Here is a 23,519-nt window from a genome sequence, read left to right as displayed (position 1 = left end):
TGAGTCACTGGCAGCCAAGAAGTCAGTCTTCACTCGTCTAGGCGAGGTTCCCTTCCTGCACAAATAGGAGTGTCGTTGGTCTTCGTAGTGCGCAGAGATTTCTGACTTTTTTCCATTTCAAACTTAGATTTTGTTTACGGCCATACCACCCTGAACACGCCCGATCTCGTCAAACTCAGTTTTCAGGAGGTTTTCCTGAGCACCACTGACCTTCAGAAGAAGTGCGGGAGTTTGAACTGAAGCAGGTATGTACATTTCTACCCCACCACCCTGGGATCTCACGCTCTGAACTTCCCTTTGTCACAGGAACTTGCTCAAACTGTCACACTGGCACGATCGGTGCCCAGAATTCTTGGGACCTGCTGGGAAAATGAAAGTTAGTAAGAGTAATTAAAAAAAAAAAAACAAGCTAAGAAGTTCCCAACATAGGTAACTGGTAGCCATTTGCTACGAGCTGGGACCATGTTTGGCAGGTTGACTGTCACAAAGAGACTATAGGATGCGTGTATCAGAAACCAGTCATTTAACCTCAAGGTTAAATGAAGAAGACTTCCAGGATGATTACATTAAGAGACCTTATCTAACAACAAAGTAATAATATATTTGTTGCATAAAGTCTGAGAAAGTTAGATGTGGGTGCAGAAGATTGATGCAATCTCGAGCTACACTAATTCCATGTAACCGCATTTTGTGGGTGAGGTTTTAGGGTTAGCTTTGTTCTCCTTTTAGCACATATTTTTCTGTTTCTGGAAACACTTGATTCCCAGTGAGTGAATATATGCCTTAGTCTTTTCAGAATTAGTATGATGGGAATTTTATCAATGCATGGCTCTTCCGATGAGAATGAAATGTAGCAGAGAATTCCCAGAATTTATAAACTGGTCAAGTTAGACACATTGACAGGCCATTTGTAACTTCCTACACTGATTTGAGTAATTCTGGACCAAAATCATGTTCTTCCATGACTTAGGGTTACAGCTTCTGGTTCTGGGAGATAGACACCTGTTCTGTTATGGTTAGCAGTTGGGAGTTAGGATGTAGCAAATACGTTCATATGATTGCCTTATGGCTACACCTACAGTTCATTTCCAATGTGTCATTGGGTGGAAATGGATTCTGAATTGAAGAGCTCTGCACAGGCTGCCAGGCCAGAGAGAAATTTTACTTGATGTGCCTTGGCCCTCTTCCACGTGGGACACTTTAGAAGACATTAGGACCTGGGGTTAGTGGTCTTGTATAGTATATAAAGTTACTCTCTGTGACACATTTTTTTTTTTAGCAAAGGCAGGAGTTTATTGATATGATCAAGCATTTTTAAAGCATTTTAAAAGGGATTTGTTTTTATTTGGAAGGTAGATTTACAGAGAGAAGAAGAGACCACTCCCCAAGTGGCTACAATGCTCAGAGTTGAGCCAATCTGAAGCCAGGAGCCGGACCTCCTCTAGCTCTCCCATGTAGGTGCAGAGTCTCAAGGCTTTGGGCCACCTTAGATTGCTTTCCCAGGTCACAAGAAGGGAGCTGGATGGGAAGTGGAGCAGCTGGGACATGAACTGGTGTTGTACGGGATCCCTGCACATGCAAAGCGAAGATTTAACCAGTGAGCCATGGCACTTATCACATATGGACATCAGTTCATGCTCTGGTTGCTCTACTTCCAGTTCTAACTGCCGCTAAGGGACTGTGAAAATAGCGGAAGATGGCCCAAGTTTTTGGGCTCCTACCTCCTACCCATGTAGGAGACTTGATGAAACTCCTGTCCCAGCCCTTGTTGTTGTGGTCATCTGGGTCAGTGAGTCAGCCGACACTTGGTCCCATCCTTGACTCTAGTTTTCAAATAAATAAATAAATTCTAAAGGAAATGAAAAAAAGAAATCAGGGTAAATTGAGTTCTGATTAACAATCCCCCTTAAGCCTTCTAATGGACACTTGTAAGTTCTGGGGGATGCTGGAGATGCTGGGGTCGGTTTTCTGGGCTGTTGGTCCTTGGAGAAGCCTCAAATTTCTCAGACTTCCTGGGATGTCTATTGTCTAGGAGAGAGGAAGCTGGGGGTTGAGCAAGAGGCGGTGAAGCCTGGTCTCCTGGTCCTCACTCGTGCTGAGCCCTCTCTGCCTCTGGCAGGGTGGCCATGGCATCCGGAGATCGGAGTCTGAGTTTCATCTTGGATCAGAAAAACCTTCGTGAGCTGCTTCTGGAGCTCGACTCACAGCTGGGGGCCCAAGAGGTGGAAAGCCTCAAGTTTCTCTGCCTGGATTTGGTCAGTAAAAAGAAGCTGGGGGAGGCAGACTCGGCCTTGGATATTTTTGAGCTCCTTTTGGCCTACGAGCTCGTGCAAGAACAGAATATTTTCTTCCTCGCGGAACTCCTCTACATCATCAAGCAGATCAAACTGTTGCAGCACCTCGGGTACAGCAAAGAGGAGGTGGAGCATCTGCTGCCCAAGCGAAGGAAGGTGCCTTTGTTCAGGTGAGGCCGGGAGGGAGGGGACTGGCTGGGAGGAGGTGTCTCTGTTTCTAGCCACTGGCTTTTTTTTTTTAGTTAATTAATTAATTAATTAGAAAGTCAGAGGGGGAGAGATTGAGAGAGTGAGAAAAAAAGAGAGAGAGAGTTGTTTTATCTCCTGGTTCACCCACTCCCCAATTCCCCGCCAAGAGCCAGGAGCTGGGGCTGCTCCATGCTGAAGCCAGGATTTAGGAACTCCATCAGAATCTCTGATATGAGTGTGAGGAACTCAAGTATATGGGTCATTTTCTACTGCCTCTTCCCATCCCAAAAGCAAGGTGCATTAGCAAGGGGTAGGATGGGAATCCAAGCAGCCTGAGTCTCAAACTAGCTCTCTGAGAGGTATGCCAGCATGGCAGGCGGTGACTTCATTCCCCGTGCCACAATGCTGGCCTCTGAAAGTGTCTAGTGACTTGGTGATTAGAATCCTTCAAGTCCTTCAGCATATGGACGACTCTTGGTCAGCTAAAGGAATGATGAATTCTGGAAATCCATTCTGTTTGTTAAACATCTGAGGGATATTGGTGTTGGGAATGAGACACTTAGCTTTTCTGACTACAGATGATACGGCAAGCTTGATATTGCTGTGATTCCCTTATGTTAAAAAGTTATTTATTTGAAAGACAGACAGACAGACAGACATACAGAGATATCTTCCATCCACTGTTCAACTCCCCATGCTCAGAGCTCAGTCTGCACTGCCCACGTGACAGGGATGCACCATTGGAGTCCATTGCTTGCCAACACCCAGGGCGTATGATGGCAGGACACCAGAGCTGATATGGGATGTGGGCTTTCGAAGTGGTGTCTTAATTTGTGGCAAATGCCTGTCCCAGTCCTTTTTCAACCTGTGGTGGGCAATCCAGTATTGGCTGCCTTCAGGTCTTCTCCCACAAGGACATCTAAATTAATGTTGGATTTCTAAGATGGGACCCAAAGCTGGTGGGAGTGGGGGATGGGTTGAAATTGGGTATATCTTCCTAATGTGCTGGAAAGTAGCACTAGACCCAGAATCTGGAGACATGCCTTGGCAGCTTGCCATGCTAGTGGGCACCTTGGAAGCTCAGAGTTGTTTTCAAGTCTCTAAACTACTCCCAGAGTTGATCCTTCACATGCCGGATAACATGTGTAAAAATGCTTGATTGACTGATGTGTGCAAGTATGAAAATTTATTTGTCATTTTGGGTGTATGTCTTAGAAAGATGCTCTACGACCTGTCAGAAGGCATCAGCGCAGAAACCTTAAACAGCATGAAGTTCCTTCTGGGAGGGTCACTGCCCAAGTCTGAGATGGTGAGTGCGTCCTGGAGATGGGGACTATGTAGCACTGTGCTGCTTGGCAGTGACTCCGAAGAGGCTGGAAGGGGATTCCATGGAGGCTTCTTCCTCACAGTATGCAGACTTACCAGGGTTAAAATATCTGTTTTGTTGGATGGGCCTGGATTCTACACTCTTTCTCCTACTCAATCTGTGGTGTGGGCAAATGACCGAAGCGCTCTGGGCTTCTGTCTTCTTACATGTCATATTGTCCTGGGTGTCCTTCTAGGATTGTTGGGCTAATAAGATGAAGTAACACACACATCAGGTATTCACACGAGGTGTGTATTTATTATAGCAACCATGAAATCGATGCTAACTGTTGCTGACATCCCCTGTGTTTTAGTATGTAGAACTGTTCAAGGCATACCTGGTAAGCAACAACCAGGTGAGAATAATCTGAGGTAGTCCAGGAGTCCTTTGCAGGGGCTTTGTGGTGTCTCTCCTGTAGGATGTTTGTGAAAGTCAAAGAAGACAGCACTGAGATGTGCTTTGTAAAGGGCTGTGCACGCCTTTGAAGTTACTACTAGTGATGCACTGGATATTAACATAGTGGCTATCAACTAATTATTCTGGTAGTTAAATTTAAATGCAGAAAAGGAGCTGTAAACCTGCTTTCTAAGCCTCAAGACTTTATGCTTTGTTTGGCTCCACCAACAACTTGTGAGGAATAGTTTAGTTAGTTTGAGAAGGGGCCAAGTTTCAAAATGTACCCTAGAACATAGTGTTGCTTGCTACTTTTTGAAGTTTTACGTTATGTAATTTTGATCATGCAAAAGAAGATGTGAAATATGTGGGGATGTTAAGAAATGTAGTCACAAAGCAGACATACATGAGCCCACTGTTTAACTTCTGAGAAGGCTCCTGGGCCATCTTCCCCAATCCACTGACATTACTGACAAATAAAAGGTTTGCCCCACGGGAGGCTGTTTCATGTGAAGTCAGTCCAACAAGCACAATGTGAGCAGTTCTTCAGACATTTTTCTGTAGCACAACGTGGTTGATTCCATTTTCACTATAATCTTGGAGTATTTCCGCTCTGCTCTTCCTTGCTTTAGAGCCCTCAGGAAATGGAATTGCAGCCTCCTGTGTTCTCACTGGCCTGCCTGCTTGGGGTTCCTTGCTCCCAAACCCTGGTGTCTTGAGGCTGGCTCTGAGTCTTCCTCACCTTTAGAGCCCAGCACGTGGTGCCTCTGAGATGACCTGATGCTCAGCCGATCTGAATGAAGCATGAATGGATGAGTGTGTGTGATTTCTCCTACCATGTCTTTCTGAGGAAGCTGCACACGTGCAGTGTAGACTTTGCAATGAGTGCTGATGGGAACTGTTGCTGGGGATGTGTTAAGAGCTACTTACAGCATCTTCACATTTGTTGCTCCTCTTTCTCACATGGTCTCTGGACGCTCTGGACTTCTTGTCTTATATACCTTTTAAAATATCTTTTTCTTATCTTTTTGGGTTTTTTTTGTTTAAAAACATCCATGACAATCAACAGAACACAAGTATTGACAGATGACAGAAAAGATAAAGTTTGATGTATGATTTATATGGTTAATCCCTTTAAAATCATCACTTAACTCAAGAATTAATTTTTAAATAAAACTATTTAAATTTATTTTATTAAAAATAAAATACATAAATTTGAAAATAAAATGTTTTTAAAATATTTATTTATTTGAAAGAATTACAAGGAAAGAGAGAGAGAAAGAGAGATCTTCTATCCACTGATTCACTCAAATGATAGCGCTGGCCAGGGACGAGCCATGTCAAAGCCAAGAGCTTCATCTGGGTCTCCCTCATGTGTGGCAGGGGCCCTGGCATTTGGACCATCTTCTGCTTCTTTTCTCAGGTCAGTCTCAGGGAGTTGGATGGGAAGTAGAGCAGCCAGGGCACAAACCGGTGCTTATATGAGATGTCAGCATCGCAGAAAGAGACTTAATGAGCTATGCTATCATGTTGACCCCAAGACATTAACTTTGGGCATTAAGCAAAATGATACTTTATAATGTGCCATGTGAGTTCTCTTTGTATGCTCCTGTGTCACATGCTTTTATCAGGAGATACAAAATGCCTAGTTCTCTTGACATTAGCAACTGCTGATGTTCAACAATTTTATATACTGTCACATGTGGTTTCATAGGCAAGTATACTTTCTGAGAAATGTGTGATTAGGTAATTTTGTGTGAACACCACAGAATGTGTTTACAGAAACCCAGATGGTACAGCCCACTTTATAATGTGGGCTATGTGGTATACCACATTGCTTCTGTGTAACAGGTTAGTGTCAAATATTGTAGCCAATTCTAACACAGAGCTAAGTGTTTATGTATCTAAACATAGAAAAGGTAGAGCAAAAGATATGAGGCAATAAGAATTTTCCAAATCCATTGTGATCTTAAGGTACTTAAGGTGGTCTGTCCTAACAAATGTTGTCATGTGGTGAGTGATTGTGCTGATTCTTTTGCAGTTGCAAAATGAAGATATTAAATTTCTATCATTTTGTTTCCCTTTTGTCTATCATTGGTTACCCAGATATAAAATATATATGTATGTATACATACACATAGTATATGCTATTTTTAAAAAGATTTATTTTATTTTTATTTGAAAGGCAGAGTTACAGAGGGGAGACACAAAGAGAGGTCTTCCATCTGTTGGTTCATTTCCCAAATGGCCACAACAGCTGGAGCTAAGCTGATCTGAAGCCAGAAGTCAGGAGTTTCTTGCGGGTCTCCCAAGTGGGTACAGAACCCCAAGAACTTGAGCCATCCTCTGCTGTTTTTCCAGGCCGTAAAAAAAAAAAAGCTGGACCAGAAGTGCAGCAGCTGGGGCACAAACCAGGATCCAAATGTGGGGGCTGGTGTCACAGGTAGAGGATCAGCCTCCCAAGTCACTGTACCTGTACCAACCCCATAAGTTCTTTTTTTTTAAATTTATTTATTTTTATTGGACAAGCAGGCATACAGAGAGAGAGACATACAGAAAGAGTTTCCATTTGCTGGTTTACTCCCCAAGTGACCACAGCAACCAGAATTGAGCTGATATGAAACAAGGTGTTTCTTCTGGGTCTCCCATGTGGCTGCAGAGTCCTGCATTATGTGGTACTTGACTACTTTCTCGGGCCACAGGCAGGGAGCTGGAAGGGAAGTGGAGCAACAGGGACACGAACCAGTGCCCATAGGGGATCCTGGTATGTGCAAGGTGAGGACTTTAGCCACTAGGCTACTGTGCTGCTCCCACCCGTAAATTCTTGATGTTTTCATTTACTTACTCAGTTTTCAAGATGGTTAATTGGTTTCTTGTCATTAACAGAAGATGGCCCTTTAGAAAAATCACATGCAAACTTTCAGTGGATTTAAGCATATATGAAGGTTTTCAGTCTGCTGTAGCTGTTCTGATTGAAGTTTAAATTGTCTCATTTTGGTCCAGTGACAGCCTCTTCAAGTTGGTCTTGAATCATTTTGATGGAATCCTTGTCATTTTCACGTTCCTTTACTGCCCTGTAATGATGCCCCAGGTTCATTGTATGTACTTTTTTCCCCCTAGTGCTGGATTCTATCATTTCTCTAAAAGGCTTGGTTTTATTAAATTAGAAATGTTATTTCCGAACCACAGACAAGTGCTAAAAGATGCCCAATGCCCCCAGGTTGATATTTCCTCTTCTTTTTTTTTTTTTTCCTTTCTTCCCAAAGGTCAGAAGTAGGAAATACGTGTGTGTGTGTACTTTTGTATATGATTCTTTTTAAAAGATGTTTTTGCAGATTTATTTTATTTAAGAAGCAGATTTACAGAGGGGAGAGACAGAAGAGAGATTCTTCATCTATTTGTACATGGTTCAAAAGGCCTCAATTGTGGGGAGTGGGCACCGGAGCAGACCAAATGAACATGAAAGGCCATTGCAGGATGGCGGCTGGCCCAGGGCCAGGAGGTGGGGTTGGTCTCGCCAGCAGGTAAACAGGAAGTCACAGGGATAGGCTGATGCCCTCGCTGTGATTATGTCATTGCTACTGGCCTATCAGGTAGCACCAAGTGGACCCACGGGGAGAAGTGATTGGTGGAGAGTAGCAGCTGCTAAAAGCAATAAGAAGAACAAGAAGAAAGGGGCAGCAGAGAGGGGTAGAAAAGCTAAGATCTTCAGGGAGAAAAGCTAAGGTGTACGGGGAGAAAAAGCAGAGAGGGGTACAAAAGCAATAAGACCTACGGGAACAAGAGAGGGGTACAAAAGCAGTACAAAAGCAGTAAGACCTACGGAGAGAAAAGTACAGGGAGAAAAGCAGCGGAGAAAGAGTATAAAAGCAGCTGCTTTTGGCAATAAGGGGTCCGGTTATAGTTCTGGCTTTTCCCAGAGTGTGCCGTGTAGGTAGTGTTGCTGCTGGTCGGCGACACTCAATGGCCAGAGCTGAGCCAGTTCAAAGCTGGGAGTAAGGAGTTTTTTCCAGATCTCTCACATATATGCAAGAATCCAAGGACTTGAATCATCCTCCGCTGTCTTCCCAGGCCATAAGCAGGGAGCTGGATGGGAAGTGAAGCAGCAGAAACACGAACCAGCACCCATAAGGGATGCTGGTCCCATTAGTGGAAGATTAGGATGCTATACTACAGCGTCCCTGAGATGATGATTTTTCTAAAAAGAAAATGTTTTAAAAAGTACTGTAAGGTTATTGGGATTCTGTCATATAATTTCAGTGTGTAAAACTCATGTTTGCAATGTTTATGTTTGCACTGCAATTATCTGCCTTAAATGTAACATGTGTCAATATGAGAGGAGAATCCTACTGGTTTGCAAAACTCTCTGGGTGTTTCTGATTATTTTATGTTCCAAGTTGGAGTATCCTGTTCCAAATTTCCAAGAGTCTGGGTTTATCAGTAAAATGTCCTCTCTTTACTGTTGTACCCTCGCCTTGCCAAGGGGAGAATGGGGTGGTATGGGTGGTAGCAGTATGGGGTAGCAAGGGGTGGGAGGTGAGGGGAGAGGCAAGCAGTTCTGTTACAGGAGGGCCTGGCACACTCAGCACTGCACATTTTCCTCTAGGAAAAGTCTGGCAATGAGTCCTTCTCTTTTGCTTTTGCAGCTCCTAGGCATCTGTGGCTACAGAATCAAGTTCAGGGTCAGAAGTGCCCCCAGACGTTTGCCTCCCTATTCCATCATCTTTTAAATTTTTACTTACTATTTTACATATGATGATATTTATTTCTGCCAAGGGCATCTGGTTATGTATAACATCACTAGTGGGCAACACAAAATTATCAACTTCAAAACTAACCTATTGCAGATGAGTTCATGAATTTTGAGTTCCGTAGCCTGTGGTTTCTTTAACAGAGCCAGACCACATGATTTCACAGGCCTACCTTTTATGGCCCACCCCTGAGTGAAATGATCTGACTTATGCCCTGCCCAAGCAGCCAAAACACTGTCTGGGTTTTTCTCACTCAGTACCACAGTGGAAGGGGGGAAGTTCCTGGGCTTAGCTGTGGCATAGATAAGGCCAAATACAGGAAAGCTGCACTTCCTTCTTGGACCCCTGATGATCACAGGATCATATCCCAGTTCTGGCTCTGCAACACATGCCCAAGATTGGTCTGGGCTGGTTTCCTCTGAGCTGTGCTATTAGGCCAGCCTTTCACAGAAAATAAAAGATGATCTCAAGCCTAGGGGAGTTTCCCACCTGGCTTAATCAGGCAATGTTTCCTGTCATGGGACCTCAGGAAAAAAAAAAAAAAAAGCAACCTATCAGTTGCTTCCTAGCCTTTGGAGAAAGCGCCCGCTTCTTTGCTGCTTGTTTAAAGAGTTATTTATTTTTTACTGGAAAATCAGATTTACAGAGAGAAGGAGAGACAGATAGATCTTCCATTCACTGGTTCATTCTTCAAGTGGCCGCAATGACTGGAGTTGAGCTGATCCAAAGCCAGGAAGGAGCCCGGAACTCCCTGTAGGACTCCTGTGTGGGTGTAATGTCCCAAGGATTTAGGCAGTCCTCAACTGCCATGCCAGGCCACAGACACAGGGATTTGGAAGGGAAATGAAGCTGCCAGAATAAGATCTAGTGCCCATATGGGATTCTGGCGCATATAAGGCAAAGATTTAGCCAGTTGGCTATTGCACTGTGCCCTGGAGGAAATGTGTTTTAGTCAAGAGGGAAAGAACTCAAATTTCCAGTCTTTCCTGGAAGTCTCTTGCAGGCTGGGTAGGGATACCCCTTTGATAGCAGGCTGACCCATGTAAGCTCACACACATCGTCAGATGCCTGACCAGCTAGCAGCAAATCCACTCTCAGAACAGCATGCAGGAGGTAAAGGAAGCCACACCCAAATCTGCTGGCTTTTTAGCAAAGTAAGAGCTGGCAGATGTTTCCTGCTAATGCTTAACCTAAACTGCAGTAGTGCACAGGCTCTGTGTAACTTGAGTGTGTGTGTGTGGTTATTTTCTAAGCGTCTAAGAAACTTCATGAAGTGATGTGAATTTCGACCATTGCTTCCGGAATCACTCTTAGCCTTGTTTCTTCATTCTGTTGGGTTGTTATCAAGATGTATGAGTTTCTGTTTCGAGGTACAAAGCTCATTTGCACGTCACCGTGGTAACGCCTTGTGCACTTTATGTGAGGAGGGCACCTTCTGACCTCTGCCTCACTGATGCACTCCAGTGAGTCTTTCTCCACCTCTCCTCTGTCCAGTGTCCATTACCTGGCCCAGCCCTAGCTGGCCCAGCCTGCAAGGGCAGCATGTGTACTCCTTTTAGTTCCTCTTCCCTGTCTCTGGAATTTCTTGAAAAGTTTCTCTCTCCCTCTTTCTTTCTTTTACGAGACTTTTTTTTTTATGATCTTTACATAGTTGATTAGGGCTCAAAGAGACAATGGCTACAGAAAAGTGTGTAAGATCATTGTTTTCACATTCTCTTTTCTCCTTCCTCTATCTGGGGGAAAGTAAGAGACAAAGGGAGAAGTCCCATTCAACCTCCCAACCATCTAAGCGTCTCTGATGTGGGGCATGCTCCTAGGGCACTCCTCAAGTGGTTTCAACAGTTCAACTGTTCTGAATTACTGCTAATCTCGCTATTCTAAGCATGATGAAGTCTCTCTAGAATCCACTGACTGGTTTGGTCCACCTTAGCATCTCCACTTGCCCAGATTTTCACTGCCAACACTTGGCTGGGCTAGTTGATTAATTTGTTCTGTTCTCTGTTCTGGTACCAGGTGTCCTCTGCAGGCTCCAATGTACTACCATATCTTCCATGTGCACCTGGATATGCTGTCCACTGCTCTGTCTGAGCCTCTGAGGAGGCTCAGCTTTGACACATGCACTCCATGGTCAGACCATGGAACCTGCAATTCTCTTCATGGTTGGGGTTCTGAGTCCAGCAATTCGATTGGGGGATCCCCAAAGAAACTTTGTCAGAGGTGATCCCAGACCAGATTCTTATGTGTGCTTGCCAGTACAGGGTCCAGCACAGACCATTGCCCCAATCAGCCTATGCATATGCTAGTGGTTGCAATTGCTGGATCAGTTCTGTTTCCAGCTCTGTCTTCTACACAAACCAATGGGTGTTGGAACCTATCCAGATCCTGTCCACCACACACTTGGCCATGTAAACCATGTAGGAGCTGCAGCCTAATCAGAATGACCCTCATTACCCCCCACCAAGCCCACTTCCTGCCCTGGTTCCTATGCTTGCCAGTATGTACAGCAGACTGGTCCAGTCTGTTCCACATCCCATTCAGCTCTCATATGTGTCAATGGGCATTGAAGCCTAGTTCAACCCAACCAGGCCCACTATCCAGCCCACACACCTGCTGATGGATACTACTCTCTCATGCCTGCCCCATTCCTGGTTCTCATGCTCACCAGACAGAGTGGCAACCCAAGAGGGAGGTGCCCACTGTTTCCCTGCTGGGCCCAATCCTGGATCATGCACTCTCTAGATGGTTCTGCAATTTGGCTTGACAGAATTAGCTCCCCAGTGCCAGCCAGCCTCTGCCAGCTGATGCTGTAGCAGACCCCAATCAACCCACACCCACTCTGACTTACGCTTGCATCAGTAAGAACAGTCAACCCAGCTTGACTTTTCCCTGGTCCAGGTCACATGAGACCCAATAGGCGTTGTAGCTGTCAGGCCTGATCTGCCCCCATCCCAGTTCATGTTCTGTAGTGGGAATGGTGATACAGCAGGGGAACACCATGCTGCCCTCCTACTGGCTTTGCCCTCTCCCTCTTGGGTCTTACGTTTTTGGTTGGATGCCGCAGCCTGGTCTGGCATGGCCTGCCGTGCCTCAGCGTTTGCCAGTGGATGCTGTAGTCCGGCCCAGCCAGCTCATCCCCAATTCCAGCTCAGGTTTCTCTTTTTTTCATCAGATGAGATAGAAAGCAGTCAAGACTGAAACTTGAAAATTTAGGGTTTCTCTGACTTGTTTGCATCTTGGATGGTTGGTTGAACACACACACACACACACACACACACACACACACACACACACACACACACAGATTTTCTTTAACTCTTCCTTTTCCTTCTGTTACTGCTCCATCTCCCCCTTTCTGCTCAATTTATTGCAGGAATAGTTCACACACACTCCTTTCATTAACTCAACTCTTAGTTCCATTTCAACACATTCCAGTTTGACTTCAATCTAAAGCAGATGAAACTCAGCTTGCTAAAATCCCCAAGAGCCATCTCATAGCCAATTTTCAGATTCTCAGCATTTTCTGCCCTTGGTTCTCTTCCTGGAATGCTGTGTTCCAGCCATAGCGGCTCATCATCTTTCACAAAGCAGTCCAGGAATGCCCTCCCATGTGTGGTTTGTGTGGAGCTTGTGGTGGGGAGAGATGGATGATAGTAATGAATGATACCACTACTTAAGTCATCTTTAACTCTTACCTCATTTCTTCACACATTTCCACTTCATCCTCCCAATTCCCCAGAACAGACTTCAGCAGCGCCTCTCCAGTCCAGCACCATTGCTCTTCCACTGCTGTGGATAGATCTTGATCATTTCTTCTCTAATCCATTTCTTCTTCCAGCCTACCGCCTAAGACTTCTATTTAGCAACAGATCTGTTCATGCCATTGATATCCTTGATCCCAACCCTTGACCACATGCTCATGTGATGTGTATGATCCTTTCTCATTTCAAACGAGATCTAGCTCCCACTTGGTATGGGTTGGTGTTTGTACCCATATCTTCTTCCTAGCTTCATAGAAGGCTCTGGCCCCTTGCAGCCTTTAAACTGTTCAGTGTGATGGGTGGAGACTTCCTCCCCAGCCTATGCCGGCAGCCTGATGGTGGCATTGGATGCTCACTTTCTCAGCATTCTTTTCTGTGGGCTCCATGATAATTTTGTTTACATATATGTTTTTCACAGGCAAATCAGTACATTGACTGGTCCTGATCTCTGGAAAGTTTATGGTAACTTCCACCCCATAGATCATTCAGATTTCGAAGAATCTTAGCTGGTTTGTGATTTCTTCCCTATCCAGGAGTGCTTTGAGATATTTTCTTTCAAAATACCAAATGTAAAAGTTTCTCAAGCCAAATTTTCTTGGAGCTTATAATCCGTTCTCCACTGACAGTTGTGAGAAAGAGGTGGTGTAGCTCGATGACTGATGTTGGCATCAGAGTGTATTGACTCAGCCAATTATAGACTTTGTGACCTTGGGAAAATGATTAAACCTTTCTGTCCTTCAGTCATTTCATCTTCAAAATGAGGAATATGATAGTTTCTCCTGCATTGGGTTGTTTTGACATTGCTACTTAGCAAATGCTGTACTTGGTGTGTGTAGAGTTACCTATCGTATCTATACAGGGTGTCTGGTATTAATAGGATCACAAAGAGATTCGTTTAGATAGAGCTCTTCTCTTAAACTACTGAACCCCCGCAGTGCATGAAATACACTTCAAACATGACTGCAAAGCTTGGTTCTTAGTGGCCACACAGGTGATTTATTTAAATTTGTTTAATATTTGAATGTATAATCACTAGACAGGTAAAAATGGCTCCCTGGATTCTCTTGCAGAACTCTCTGAAGTTTTTGGACTATCTGGAGAAACAAGGTAAAATACGGGAAAACGATCTGACGTTCCTAGAAGAACTCTGCAAAAAAGTCACCCCGAGCCTTACAAGAATAATAGAGAAGTATATAGAAGAGAAAGGTAAGAAGTGGACACTTGGTGACTTGCACCCGATTATGAGAATTCTTAAAACAATTTTGGCCATGTTTGCTCACCATTTGGTTAATGTCCTCTTGGGAAAACCATAAATCTCCCCTTTGTTCCTTCAGCATGTTTATTGAAAGCACACTTGATGCTTGGCACTGTTGGAAGTATAGCAAGAACTTAGCATCACTCCCACCCATAAAACTTACTTCAAGGGGAGAAAGTAGTTTTAGATAATTGTCCGTGTGTGATTTTTTTTTTATGGTAGTGAGGATATAGAAAGTTGTTTTCAGTGAAATGACAACAAAGAAGGAGGCAGGATAGCACAGGGTTAAGAGTGGGGGCCGAAGACTCTAGTGGCTAGGACTGCTTGTGTAGCGTGCTGGCTTTTTCTTTAGCTTTTCCATGTTTTCCTTCCCCCCATTTGTAAAGTGGGCATAGTTCTAGCACACACCTCATAGGGTTGTATGAGAATTGAGTGAGTTAATCCCTATAAAATGCTTCTCTGGTGGGAATTGGCATTCAGTGCATGGTTTTATGGCTGCATTTGTTAAAGGGATTCATGAAGAAGTTTATTTTATTGTTATATTTTTTTCTAGTCTGCATTGTAAAGACAGTTTTTGCTGTGATACTATATGGAGGTGGAAGCCCACAGAACAAATCAAATATGGGTTAGCATGATATATATTCAGGTGTGTCTTTCTCCACTGTTGAGCTGGAACTCAAATGCTGAAGGACATATTTGTGAAGATTTTTATGCCACACCCAACTCATGCTTAATACAGTGAGTCAAGCTGTTGTGCAGATTTCTTGGACTGCAAAAGGAAACTAAGAGGAAATTCTCCTTTAAGAATTCATTGAATACAAAGTGAGGGACAAAAATACTGCTGTCAAGTTGATAAAATCTCAAAATTGAAGCATTGAAGAAACATGTAATTAAAGGAAAAGTTACAAAGAATTCAAAAATTGCTGACCCTGCAGTTATCGAGTGAGAACTAAAAAGCAGGAAGTTGATAGTGAAAGAGTATTTCACTGGCCTGCAGGTGAACTTTGAGTACTGAGGTTGTTTTCTGATGTTGTTTTCCTGTAATGAGTTATCATTAGGCGACCATAATATTTTGGATGTATGAATTATGGAGGAGTTGCCTAATTTCTATGCAATTAGTGATTGGCTCAATGAGTCTTGAGGACTGAGGTTTCTATCAGGAGAGTTTTTTCTTCCTGCTCTGTGTGTGTGTGTGTGTGTGTGTGTGTGTCTGTTTTTCCCACCGGCGCACCTATCCAGCTGCTTGCCCACTCTTCAATCCCTCCGTCACTTTTGTTTAAATATCCATTCTTCCCTATTGGAAAAGCAGATCAGATCCACAGAGAAAAAGGAAAGATAGAGAAAAAGGTCTTCCATTGGCTAGTTAACTCTCCTAGTGACCCAGAGCTGAGCTGATCCAAAGCCAGGAGACTGGAGTCTCTTCCAGATCTCCCACGTGGGTGCAGGGTCCCAAGGCCTTAGGCCATACTGTACTGCTTTCCCAGGCCACAAGCAGGGAGCTGGATGGGAAGTGGATCAACCGGAACACAAACTGGTGCCCATAGGGAATCACGGCACTTGCAAGGCGAGGACATAGCTGCTGAACCATCATGTCAGGCCTTATCCCTCTCTTTTTAAAAATTGTTATTATTTCCATGATACAGTTTTGTAGGTATAGGGATTTCTCCCTTCCCCTCCCCCAGAAGAAGAGTTTTAATTTTGAAGTTTTGTGTCTCTAACCTGCTTGCATGTGATCTTTTTGGGGTGTCAATTATTATAAAGAAGTAATGTTAGTTTTCTACAATGCTAAGGGTTTGGTTCAAGTCTGTTTAAGATGAGAAATAAAAGGACTGCATAGGGCTGCAGATTTTAAACTTCTCTGCAGGTCAGTGTGATTCCAAGTCCAAGTTCTCTGAATGCAATTGGGACATAGGTTGATTTGGAGACCAGTAGGCTGAAATTCAGAGAATTCTTGAGTGTCAGTGTTCATCTTAGTGTTTTAAAGTTTTTAAAATAAATTATATGATGATAATGAATTAACATTCAAATAGTGAAAGTAATACAGAATATAGAGGGAGAAAGTCTCCCTTTTCCTCTTTTCTCAGTTACCAACTTATTTCCCAGATATAATCATGGTTTGAAATATATTTTTGCAGAATTTTCTTCTCTATAGAACCAATTGTGTATGTATATATGTAGCATACATAAACTTAACTAGGATCATGCAAACCATATTAAATAATTTGCTTATTTTTCATCTAATATAACTGACATTTTCCATAAATATGATCAGGTAAAACATTATTTCTTTTTCAAGATTTATTTTTGTTTGAAAGGCATAGTTACAGAAAAAAGAAGAGACAGATACACAAACACAGGGAGAGAGAAGAGATTGAAACAGAGCTCTCATTTGCTGGTTGCTGGTTGCTCCTTCTAGGCTGAAGCTGGGAGCCGGAACTCAATTCAGGTTTGCCACAAGGGTAGCAGGAACCCAAGCATTTGAGTGTCACTGCTGCCTCAAGGGTCTACATTAAGAGGCAGCTCGAGCCGGAGCTGAGAACTGAATCCAGGTCCTGACACGTGGGATGCAGGCACCTTAATCAGTGCCTGAATCATAGCCGAGTATTCACTCTAGCTCTTTTGACGGCTCCTCGGAAATCTATTTTACGATGTAACAGATTGATTTAATTATTGCTTTTGCATAATATCTCCCTTTTTTCCCTTTTCTTTCGTTTTTTTTTCCATCTGATGTTATCTGAACTCTGATATCATTTTTAAGATAATCCTTTAAGGATCTCAATAATTATCTTGCACATTAAGCACTGTTAAGTTCTGAAATCATATTTGATAAAGTATATGGCAACTTTTAAGGAACTAATAAAATCACAAAAGTAATAAAACAAAAATCATAAGAAAAAATATACAGGAATCAGTTTTAACAAAAATAGTCAATAAAAATAACATTTATTTCTTGTTTGCATACTCTTATGTACACATTCATATGAAAGTAGTGTTAGAATTTTACAGCCTCCTTAAAATAATTACTCTTGATGGTTGTTTTTGATGATTTGTTATTCCTGGGCTGCTAGCAGTCAGAAATTGATTTTGTTTTACTGTCTGGTTTTATTTCCAGCTGCTGTAGACAAGGAAACTGAGCCATTGCAACAAGAAGAGGAAGAGATAATTTCCCAGGCAGACATTGAACAATTCAATGGAGCCTTACCGGTGGGTACAGTGATGGGCTGGTCAGTGTTTAACCATTTGTTTTACCTTTTGCTTCCAACATCCAAAAAAGAAAAGAAAGATGAAGCACGAGCAAAAGAGAGGCGTAACTGTGCTTGACTCTTGCACAGCCCTGGGTTTCTTTGACATGGTTCCTCTTTGCTGTAGGAGAAGCTCAGTCAGGGTCAGTCTGCTGGGTGTCCAATCTGTGGGGCTGTGCAGGCATGTATGCTTTGTTTAATGCTCTACTGTCATCACTTAGAAATTCTTAGAAATGCATGAACCAGGGCCTTGCAAATCATGTGGCAGGTCTTTCCCAGAGAGCAAGAACTGGGTTCCTGCTTCTTACCATGCTCAATCTGTCCTTCACAATGTGACCATGATACTTGGGAGACATGTGGCATGATTAATGTCTCCCCTCAGAAAACTTGGGTAGCTCTATTATGCCAGCACTTGTCTGCGGAAGTTAGATTAGCTGTAGAGATTGTTGTGTTTTCAACTATGACATACAGGTAGCACAAAATTATCACTTACCTTGCTTTAGAAAAACTGTGATAAAGACATAATAAAATAGCACAAAATATATATATATATTTAAAGATTTATTTTACTTTTATTAGAAAGAAAGAGAGACAAGGATCTTTATCCACTGGTCTGCTCCCCAAGTGGCCACAATGCTCAGAGCTGAGCTGATTCACAGCCAGGAGCTTCCTCTGAGTCTCCCATGTGGGTGCAGAATCCCAAGGCTTTGGGCCATTCTTGACTGCTTCCCCAGGTTACAAGCAGAGAGCTGGAAGGGAAGTGGGGCAGCTGGGATATAAACTGGCACCCATATGGGATTCCAGTGTCTGCAAGGTGAAGACTTTAGCCACTAGGCTGCTGCTCTGGGCCCAAATTTATTGTTTTAATCATAAAAAATTATTATGGTAAGGTACTAAAATACACATGAGATTTGCTGTCTTAGCCAGTGGTGAGTCCACGGTTCAGTAATGTTAAATAAGTTCACATTGTCATGTTAACATCACTCCAGATTTTTCTCATCTTCCCTAACTGTGATTTTCTACTCATTAAATTGTAACTCCCCTTCTCCTCTTCCTCCCAAACCACGGGCCCCACCTTTCTTTACGTCTCTACGTACTTGTCTATGACAAGTGTCTCATAACTGTGGAATGGTACTATATCTGTTCTTCTGTGACTGGCTAATTTCACTTGGCATAAAGTCTTCAACTTTCATCTGTTTCAGTGTGTTTCAGAATTTTTCTTTTTTAATGGTTGAATAACACTCAGTGTACAGATGCAGTGTATTTGTACTGCATTTTATGCACCTGTTTATCCACTGGTGGATTCTTAGGTTACTTCTGTCTCTTGGCTATTGTGAGTGATGCTGCTGTGAGCACGAGTGCAGACATTTCTTTAAAAAAATACTTTAAGATTTTATTTATTTTTATTGGAAAGGCAGATTTACAGGGAAAGAGACAGAGGAAGGTCTTCCATCTGCTGGCTCACTTCCCAAATGGCTGCAATGGCCAGAGCTGAGCTGATCTGAAGCTATCCTCCTAGGCCTTCCTAGGTCATAAGCAGGTGACTGGATGGGAAGTAGAACAGTCAAGACATGAACAAGCATCCATATGAGATGCTGGCACTTGTTGACAGAGGATTAGCTAGTTGAGCCATTGTGTCAGCTGAGTGTAGACATTTCTTTGAGACTCTGTTTTCCATTCTTTTAGGTGTATGAAAATAAGTGGAAGTGTTGGATCATATAGTAATGCTATTTTTTCTTTTTTGAGGAAACGCCACACTGTTTTCCACAGTGGCCGCCCCATTTTATTATATCTTCTTTACAAACTTTGCACTATACTTCTAACTTCTACATATCTTCATCAACACTTGTTTTATTTATTTGCTTTTGACAATAGCTGTCCTGATGGATCTCATTCGTTTGGTTAACATTTCCCTCATGTCTAGTGCTGTTGGTGGTTTTTTTCATGTGCTTGTTGTCTATCTGTATATCCTCTGTGGAGAGATATCCATTCAGATCCTTTCCCTGTTATTTGTGGAAATTCTATTTTTTCTTAATTTTTTTAATGGTTTCTTTATTTTCATGTTGTTTTCAGAGTTACAAATTTTGAATTTGCAAAGAATTTAAATCTTAATGAAAAATTGCAAGAATGTGAATAATACAAAAAAATCACATATTGTATTAGTTGGTTTGCTGTTCCTGCTGTGAACTACCCGAGGCGGGATACTTTGTCCAGAAATAGGCTCATAGTTCTAGAGATTCGAGGGCATGGTGCCAGTGTTGGCTTGGCTCTGATGAAGGCCTAAGGGTAGACAGGTGACAACACAATAGCAGGAACACTTGCCATCAGATGGTGTGACAGGAAGCCCAAGCTTGGGGAGGAGCCAGTCTTGCTCTTGATAATAAGACTTTCACAATAACAGACTCCTTAGGGCCCCAGCTCATAAAATGCTCACCACCTCTAAGTGCTACCACATTGGAGAGCAAGTCCCCAACACGTGGGCCCCTGAAGGACAGCCTGTGTCTAGAACTCTGTTTACCACCCCGTGGATGTGCTGCTGCTCATGTACATGCTCACTCTCTCACACCTTTTCCCTCCACACACATAAGTTTTCTCCAGACTTTGTGACAGTGGGTTGCATACAGCATGGCCCTTTCTCCTCCTGGTGTGTAGTTGTTAAGAATAAAGATTTTCTTTTACTGCAATATAGCACAGTTGTCCATGCAATCAAGTGAAATTTGTACAATACTTTTGTACAATTGATGGTCCACATTGCTAGTTTTGTTTGTGAAACCAATAATGTTCTTCTTTGTATTTTTCCTCTCCAGAACAAAATTTAGGATCACATATTTTATATATGCAAATACCATACATACAGACATACTTACAAACCAATATCTGTAATATAAATATTAAATGTGCTTGTCACGTCCCTTTAGAGTCCTTTAATCTTGAACATTTCTACAACTTTTCTTCCTCTTTTAGGACACTGAAACAGTCGAAGAACGCAGCCAATCCTCCTGACTTTCATAAAAAGCACAGAATCTGGCTCTGTTTTGGTGTGGTGTTTCCTCATGATTAGATTCAAGCTTTGCATCCTGGCCAGCCTATCACCTGATTGATGCTATATCTGGCTTAGGGCCTAATGTCTGGAACTGCATGTGTCCATCTTCCTCCTATTAGGGATGCTCCTCTATGATATTTCTTCACTTTGCAATTCACTTGGTATCTTTTCCCCTGCCCACCTAACAAATGAGCAAGGGGGAGACATTTTAACACTCCACAAGCATCCTGCTCTGCATAAAATCTCTTCCCTAGATTGAGACTCCTCTGTGGAGTTTTGTGTGATCTAGGATTTATCATGTTGGTGAAAAAGCAATCCTTTCCAACCACAGGATTCTTACTTCAATTACAAGTCAGCACTCAACAAGGTCCTTCCGTTTCCCTCTAGAAGTGCGTTCTTGTTATTTTCTATAAAGGAGGTGATGGAGACCCACAGATGACCTGTGGATCCAAGACAGGCAAAGGACATCAGGGAGATGTGCATTCCATGTGAGAATGTGACATGGAGTCTGAGTCCCCATGTGACAGGTACGGGTGTTTAGATATCTAAAGGGATCCAGCTGGTGGGAGGGCATTGTGTACATGATATTAAGAGATTAAATGCATCATTTATTAAGAACAATGTTGACATCTCTTCCTGCCTACTGAATTTATGAGTCCCATCTGCTTCCTCTGAAAGAACATAACATAGCACCATAATTTTCTTTGTAAAAAGATTGAAAGATTGAATTATTCAAAAGACAGATTTGCAGAGAGGAGATACAGAAAGAGAAAGAGAGCGAGAGAGAGAGAGAAGAGGAGAGAGCTTCTATCTGCTGGTTCACTTTCCAAATGGCCACAATAGCTAGAACTAGGCCAGGCTGAAGCCAGGAGTCAGGAGCCTCATCCAGGTGTCCTGTATGGAATACAAGGGCCCAAGACTTGGGCTGTCTTCTGGTGCTTTTCCAGGTGCATCAGCAGAGAGCTGGATCAGAAGTGGAACTGCCAGGATTCACACTGCCATGCCTACTATTGCCTACTATTGCAGGTGGTAGCTTAGCTTGTTACACCAGAGTACTTGCTCAGACCATTCGTTCCTTTTTTTTTTTTAAAGATTTATTTATTCATTCATTCATTTATTTATATATTTGTTTTGGAAAGGCAGATTTACAGAGAAAAGGAAATACAGAGAAAGATCTTCCATCTGCTGATTCACTCCCCAAGTGGGTGCAATGGCTGGAGCTGAAGCCACGAGCCAGGAATTTTCTTTTTCATTTTACTTTATTATTTTTTTAATGTTTTGATAATCTTACTTAGTTACTTAGGGTACAAAGGGTCAAGGGCTACAGGAAAGTGGGTAATACCATTGTTTTCACACTAATATCATCATTTTTCCCCCTGTATCTGGAATCAGGGGAGAAATAAAGGGAAAAGCCCTCCCATCCCAGGCCTCCGACATGGGGCATGCTCCGAGGGTCCTGCTCAAGCAGTTTTGATAGTTCAACAGTTCTGAATTGCTGCCAATCTTGCTGCTCCAAGCACGATGAAATCTCTTCAGAATCCACTGGCTGACATAGTCTCTTCATGGTTGGGGTTCTGAGATCAGCAGTTCAGTTGGAGGGATCTCCAAAGAAACTTTGTCTGAGGTGATCCCAGACCTGATTCTTGTGTGTGCTTGCCAGTACAGGGTCCGGCACAGTCCGTCACCCCAGTTTATGCACATGCTGGTTGTTTCAATTGCTGGGTCAGTTCTGTCTCCAGCCCTATCTTCCACACGAACCGATGGGTGTTGCAGTCCAGCCCAATCCTGCCCACTTCATACTTGGCCCTCACGCAAACCAGTGGGAGCTGCAGCCTAGTTGGGAGGACTCCCTATAACCCCCACCAGGCCTGCCCCCTATCCTGGTTCCCATGCTTGCCAGTATGTACTGCAGACTTGTTCAGTCTGTCCCACATTCCATTTAGCTCTCATACATGTCAATGGGCATTGAAGCCTAGTTCAACCCAACCAACCCTACCACCCAGTCCACACACATACTGGTGGGTGCTGTTCTGACTTCCCACCCCTGTCCCTGTCCTGGTTTTCGGGGTCTCCAGTGGGAGTGGTAACCCAAGAGGGAGGTGCCCACTATCTCCCTACTAGGCCACTCCAACTTCCGGATTATGCACTCTCCAGGTGGTTCTGGAGTTTAATTTGACAGATTAAGCTCCCAGTGCCAGCCTCTGCCAGCTGATGCTGCAGCAAAGCCCAACCAACCCTCACCCACTCTAATTTTTGCTTGCACCAGTCGAACAGTCAGTCCAACCTGGCCCTTCATTTATCTAGCTCACCTGAGGTTCACAGGTGTTGTAACCCTGCCTGGCCTGGTCTGCTCCCATCCCAACTCATGCTTTCCAGTGGGAGTGGTTGTCCAGCAGGGGAGCCCACTTTCCCCCTGCCGGCTCTGCCCCTCCCCCCTGGTTCTCACGTGTGCTGTTTGGGTGCTGCAACCACATCTGGTATGGCTCACCTCACCTTGGCATTCTGTAATGTGCACTGGTTTGTGTTGAGACCGAAGGAGCCAGGAACTTCTTCTGGGTCTCCCACATGGGTGCAGGGTTCCAAGGCTTTGGGCTGTCTTGATTGCTTTCCTAGGTCACAAACAGGGAGATAGATGGGAAGTGGAATGGCAGGGATATGAACCAAGGCCCACTTGGAATTCCAAAACGTGCAAGGCAAGGATTTAGCCACTAGGCCACTGTGCCAGGCCCTCCTACCATTATTTTTAAAACTTAAGTTGACTTCTTTTTTCTAGGAAATAATTCTGATTCGATCCTGTCATACTGCAGAACAGCAGTTAGGCATTTGAATGGAAGAGAAACTAGGGCAGAGATTATTGTACTGTAATCCAATTAAATACACTTTTTACCAAGTGGCCACCTTCAACACAGTTTTGGATGGGGAGTTGTAGAACCCCAGTCCTTTTCCATTCCAGCCTGTGATTGTGCACTAAGCTAACTTTCCCAGCCTCTTTTTCAACTACTTTTGCTCTCAGATTTCTCTCTCTCTCTCTCTCTCTGTCTCTCTCTCTCTCTCTCTCACACACACACACACACACACACACACACACACACACACACTCACTCACGCTCTTGCCTTTCAGAGATGTAGTGATTTCTCATGAGGCTGGCTTAGTCTCCAAGGGAGGGACTGTGTTTCTGCTCAGTGCGACGATTCTGCCCACAGCCAGATGAAGATGAGGGGAGCTTG

The 23,519-nt window shown here is 43.4% G+C and overlaps 1 protein-coding gene across 1 annotated transcript in view; it reads left to right on the top strand.

Moving 5' to 3' along the window:
* The first annotated feature begins 2,052 nt into the window (after positions 1 to 2,052).
* The window catches only part of LOC121168101 (caspase-10-like), a 32,742-nt gene continuing 11,275 nt past the window's right edge, over positions 2,053 to 23,519 (top strand). Inside the window, exons 1-4 of the mRNA XM_040997880.1 lie at positions 2,053 to 2,464; positions 3,699 to 3,792; positions 13,822 to 13,957; positions 17,119 to 17,210. Coding sequence (XP_040853814.1) covers positions 2,127 to 2,464; positions 3,699 to 3,792; positions 13,822 to 13,957; positions 17,119 to 17,210 — 660 coding nt within the window. The 5' untranslated portion in view covers positions 2,053 to 2,126. The remainder of the gene's footprint in view (positions 2,465 to 3,698; positions 3,793 to 13,821; positions 13,958 to 17,118; positions 17,211 to 23,519) is intronic.

Source organism: Ochotona curzoniae, unplaced genomic scaffold (assembly GCF_017591425.1).
Source record: "Ochotona curzoniae isolate NIBS_2020 unplaced genomic scaffold, NIBS_Ocur_1.0 patch58, whole genome shotgun sequence".
Lineage (NCBI taxonomy): Eukaryota > Metazoa > Chordata > Mammalia > Lagomorpha > Ochotonidae > Ochotona > Ochotona curzoniae.
Note: the sequence above shows the minus strand (reverse complement) of the source record. Positions and strands in the feature narration are given on the sequence as shown.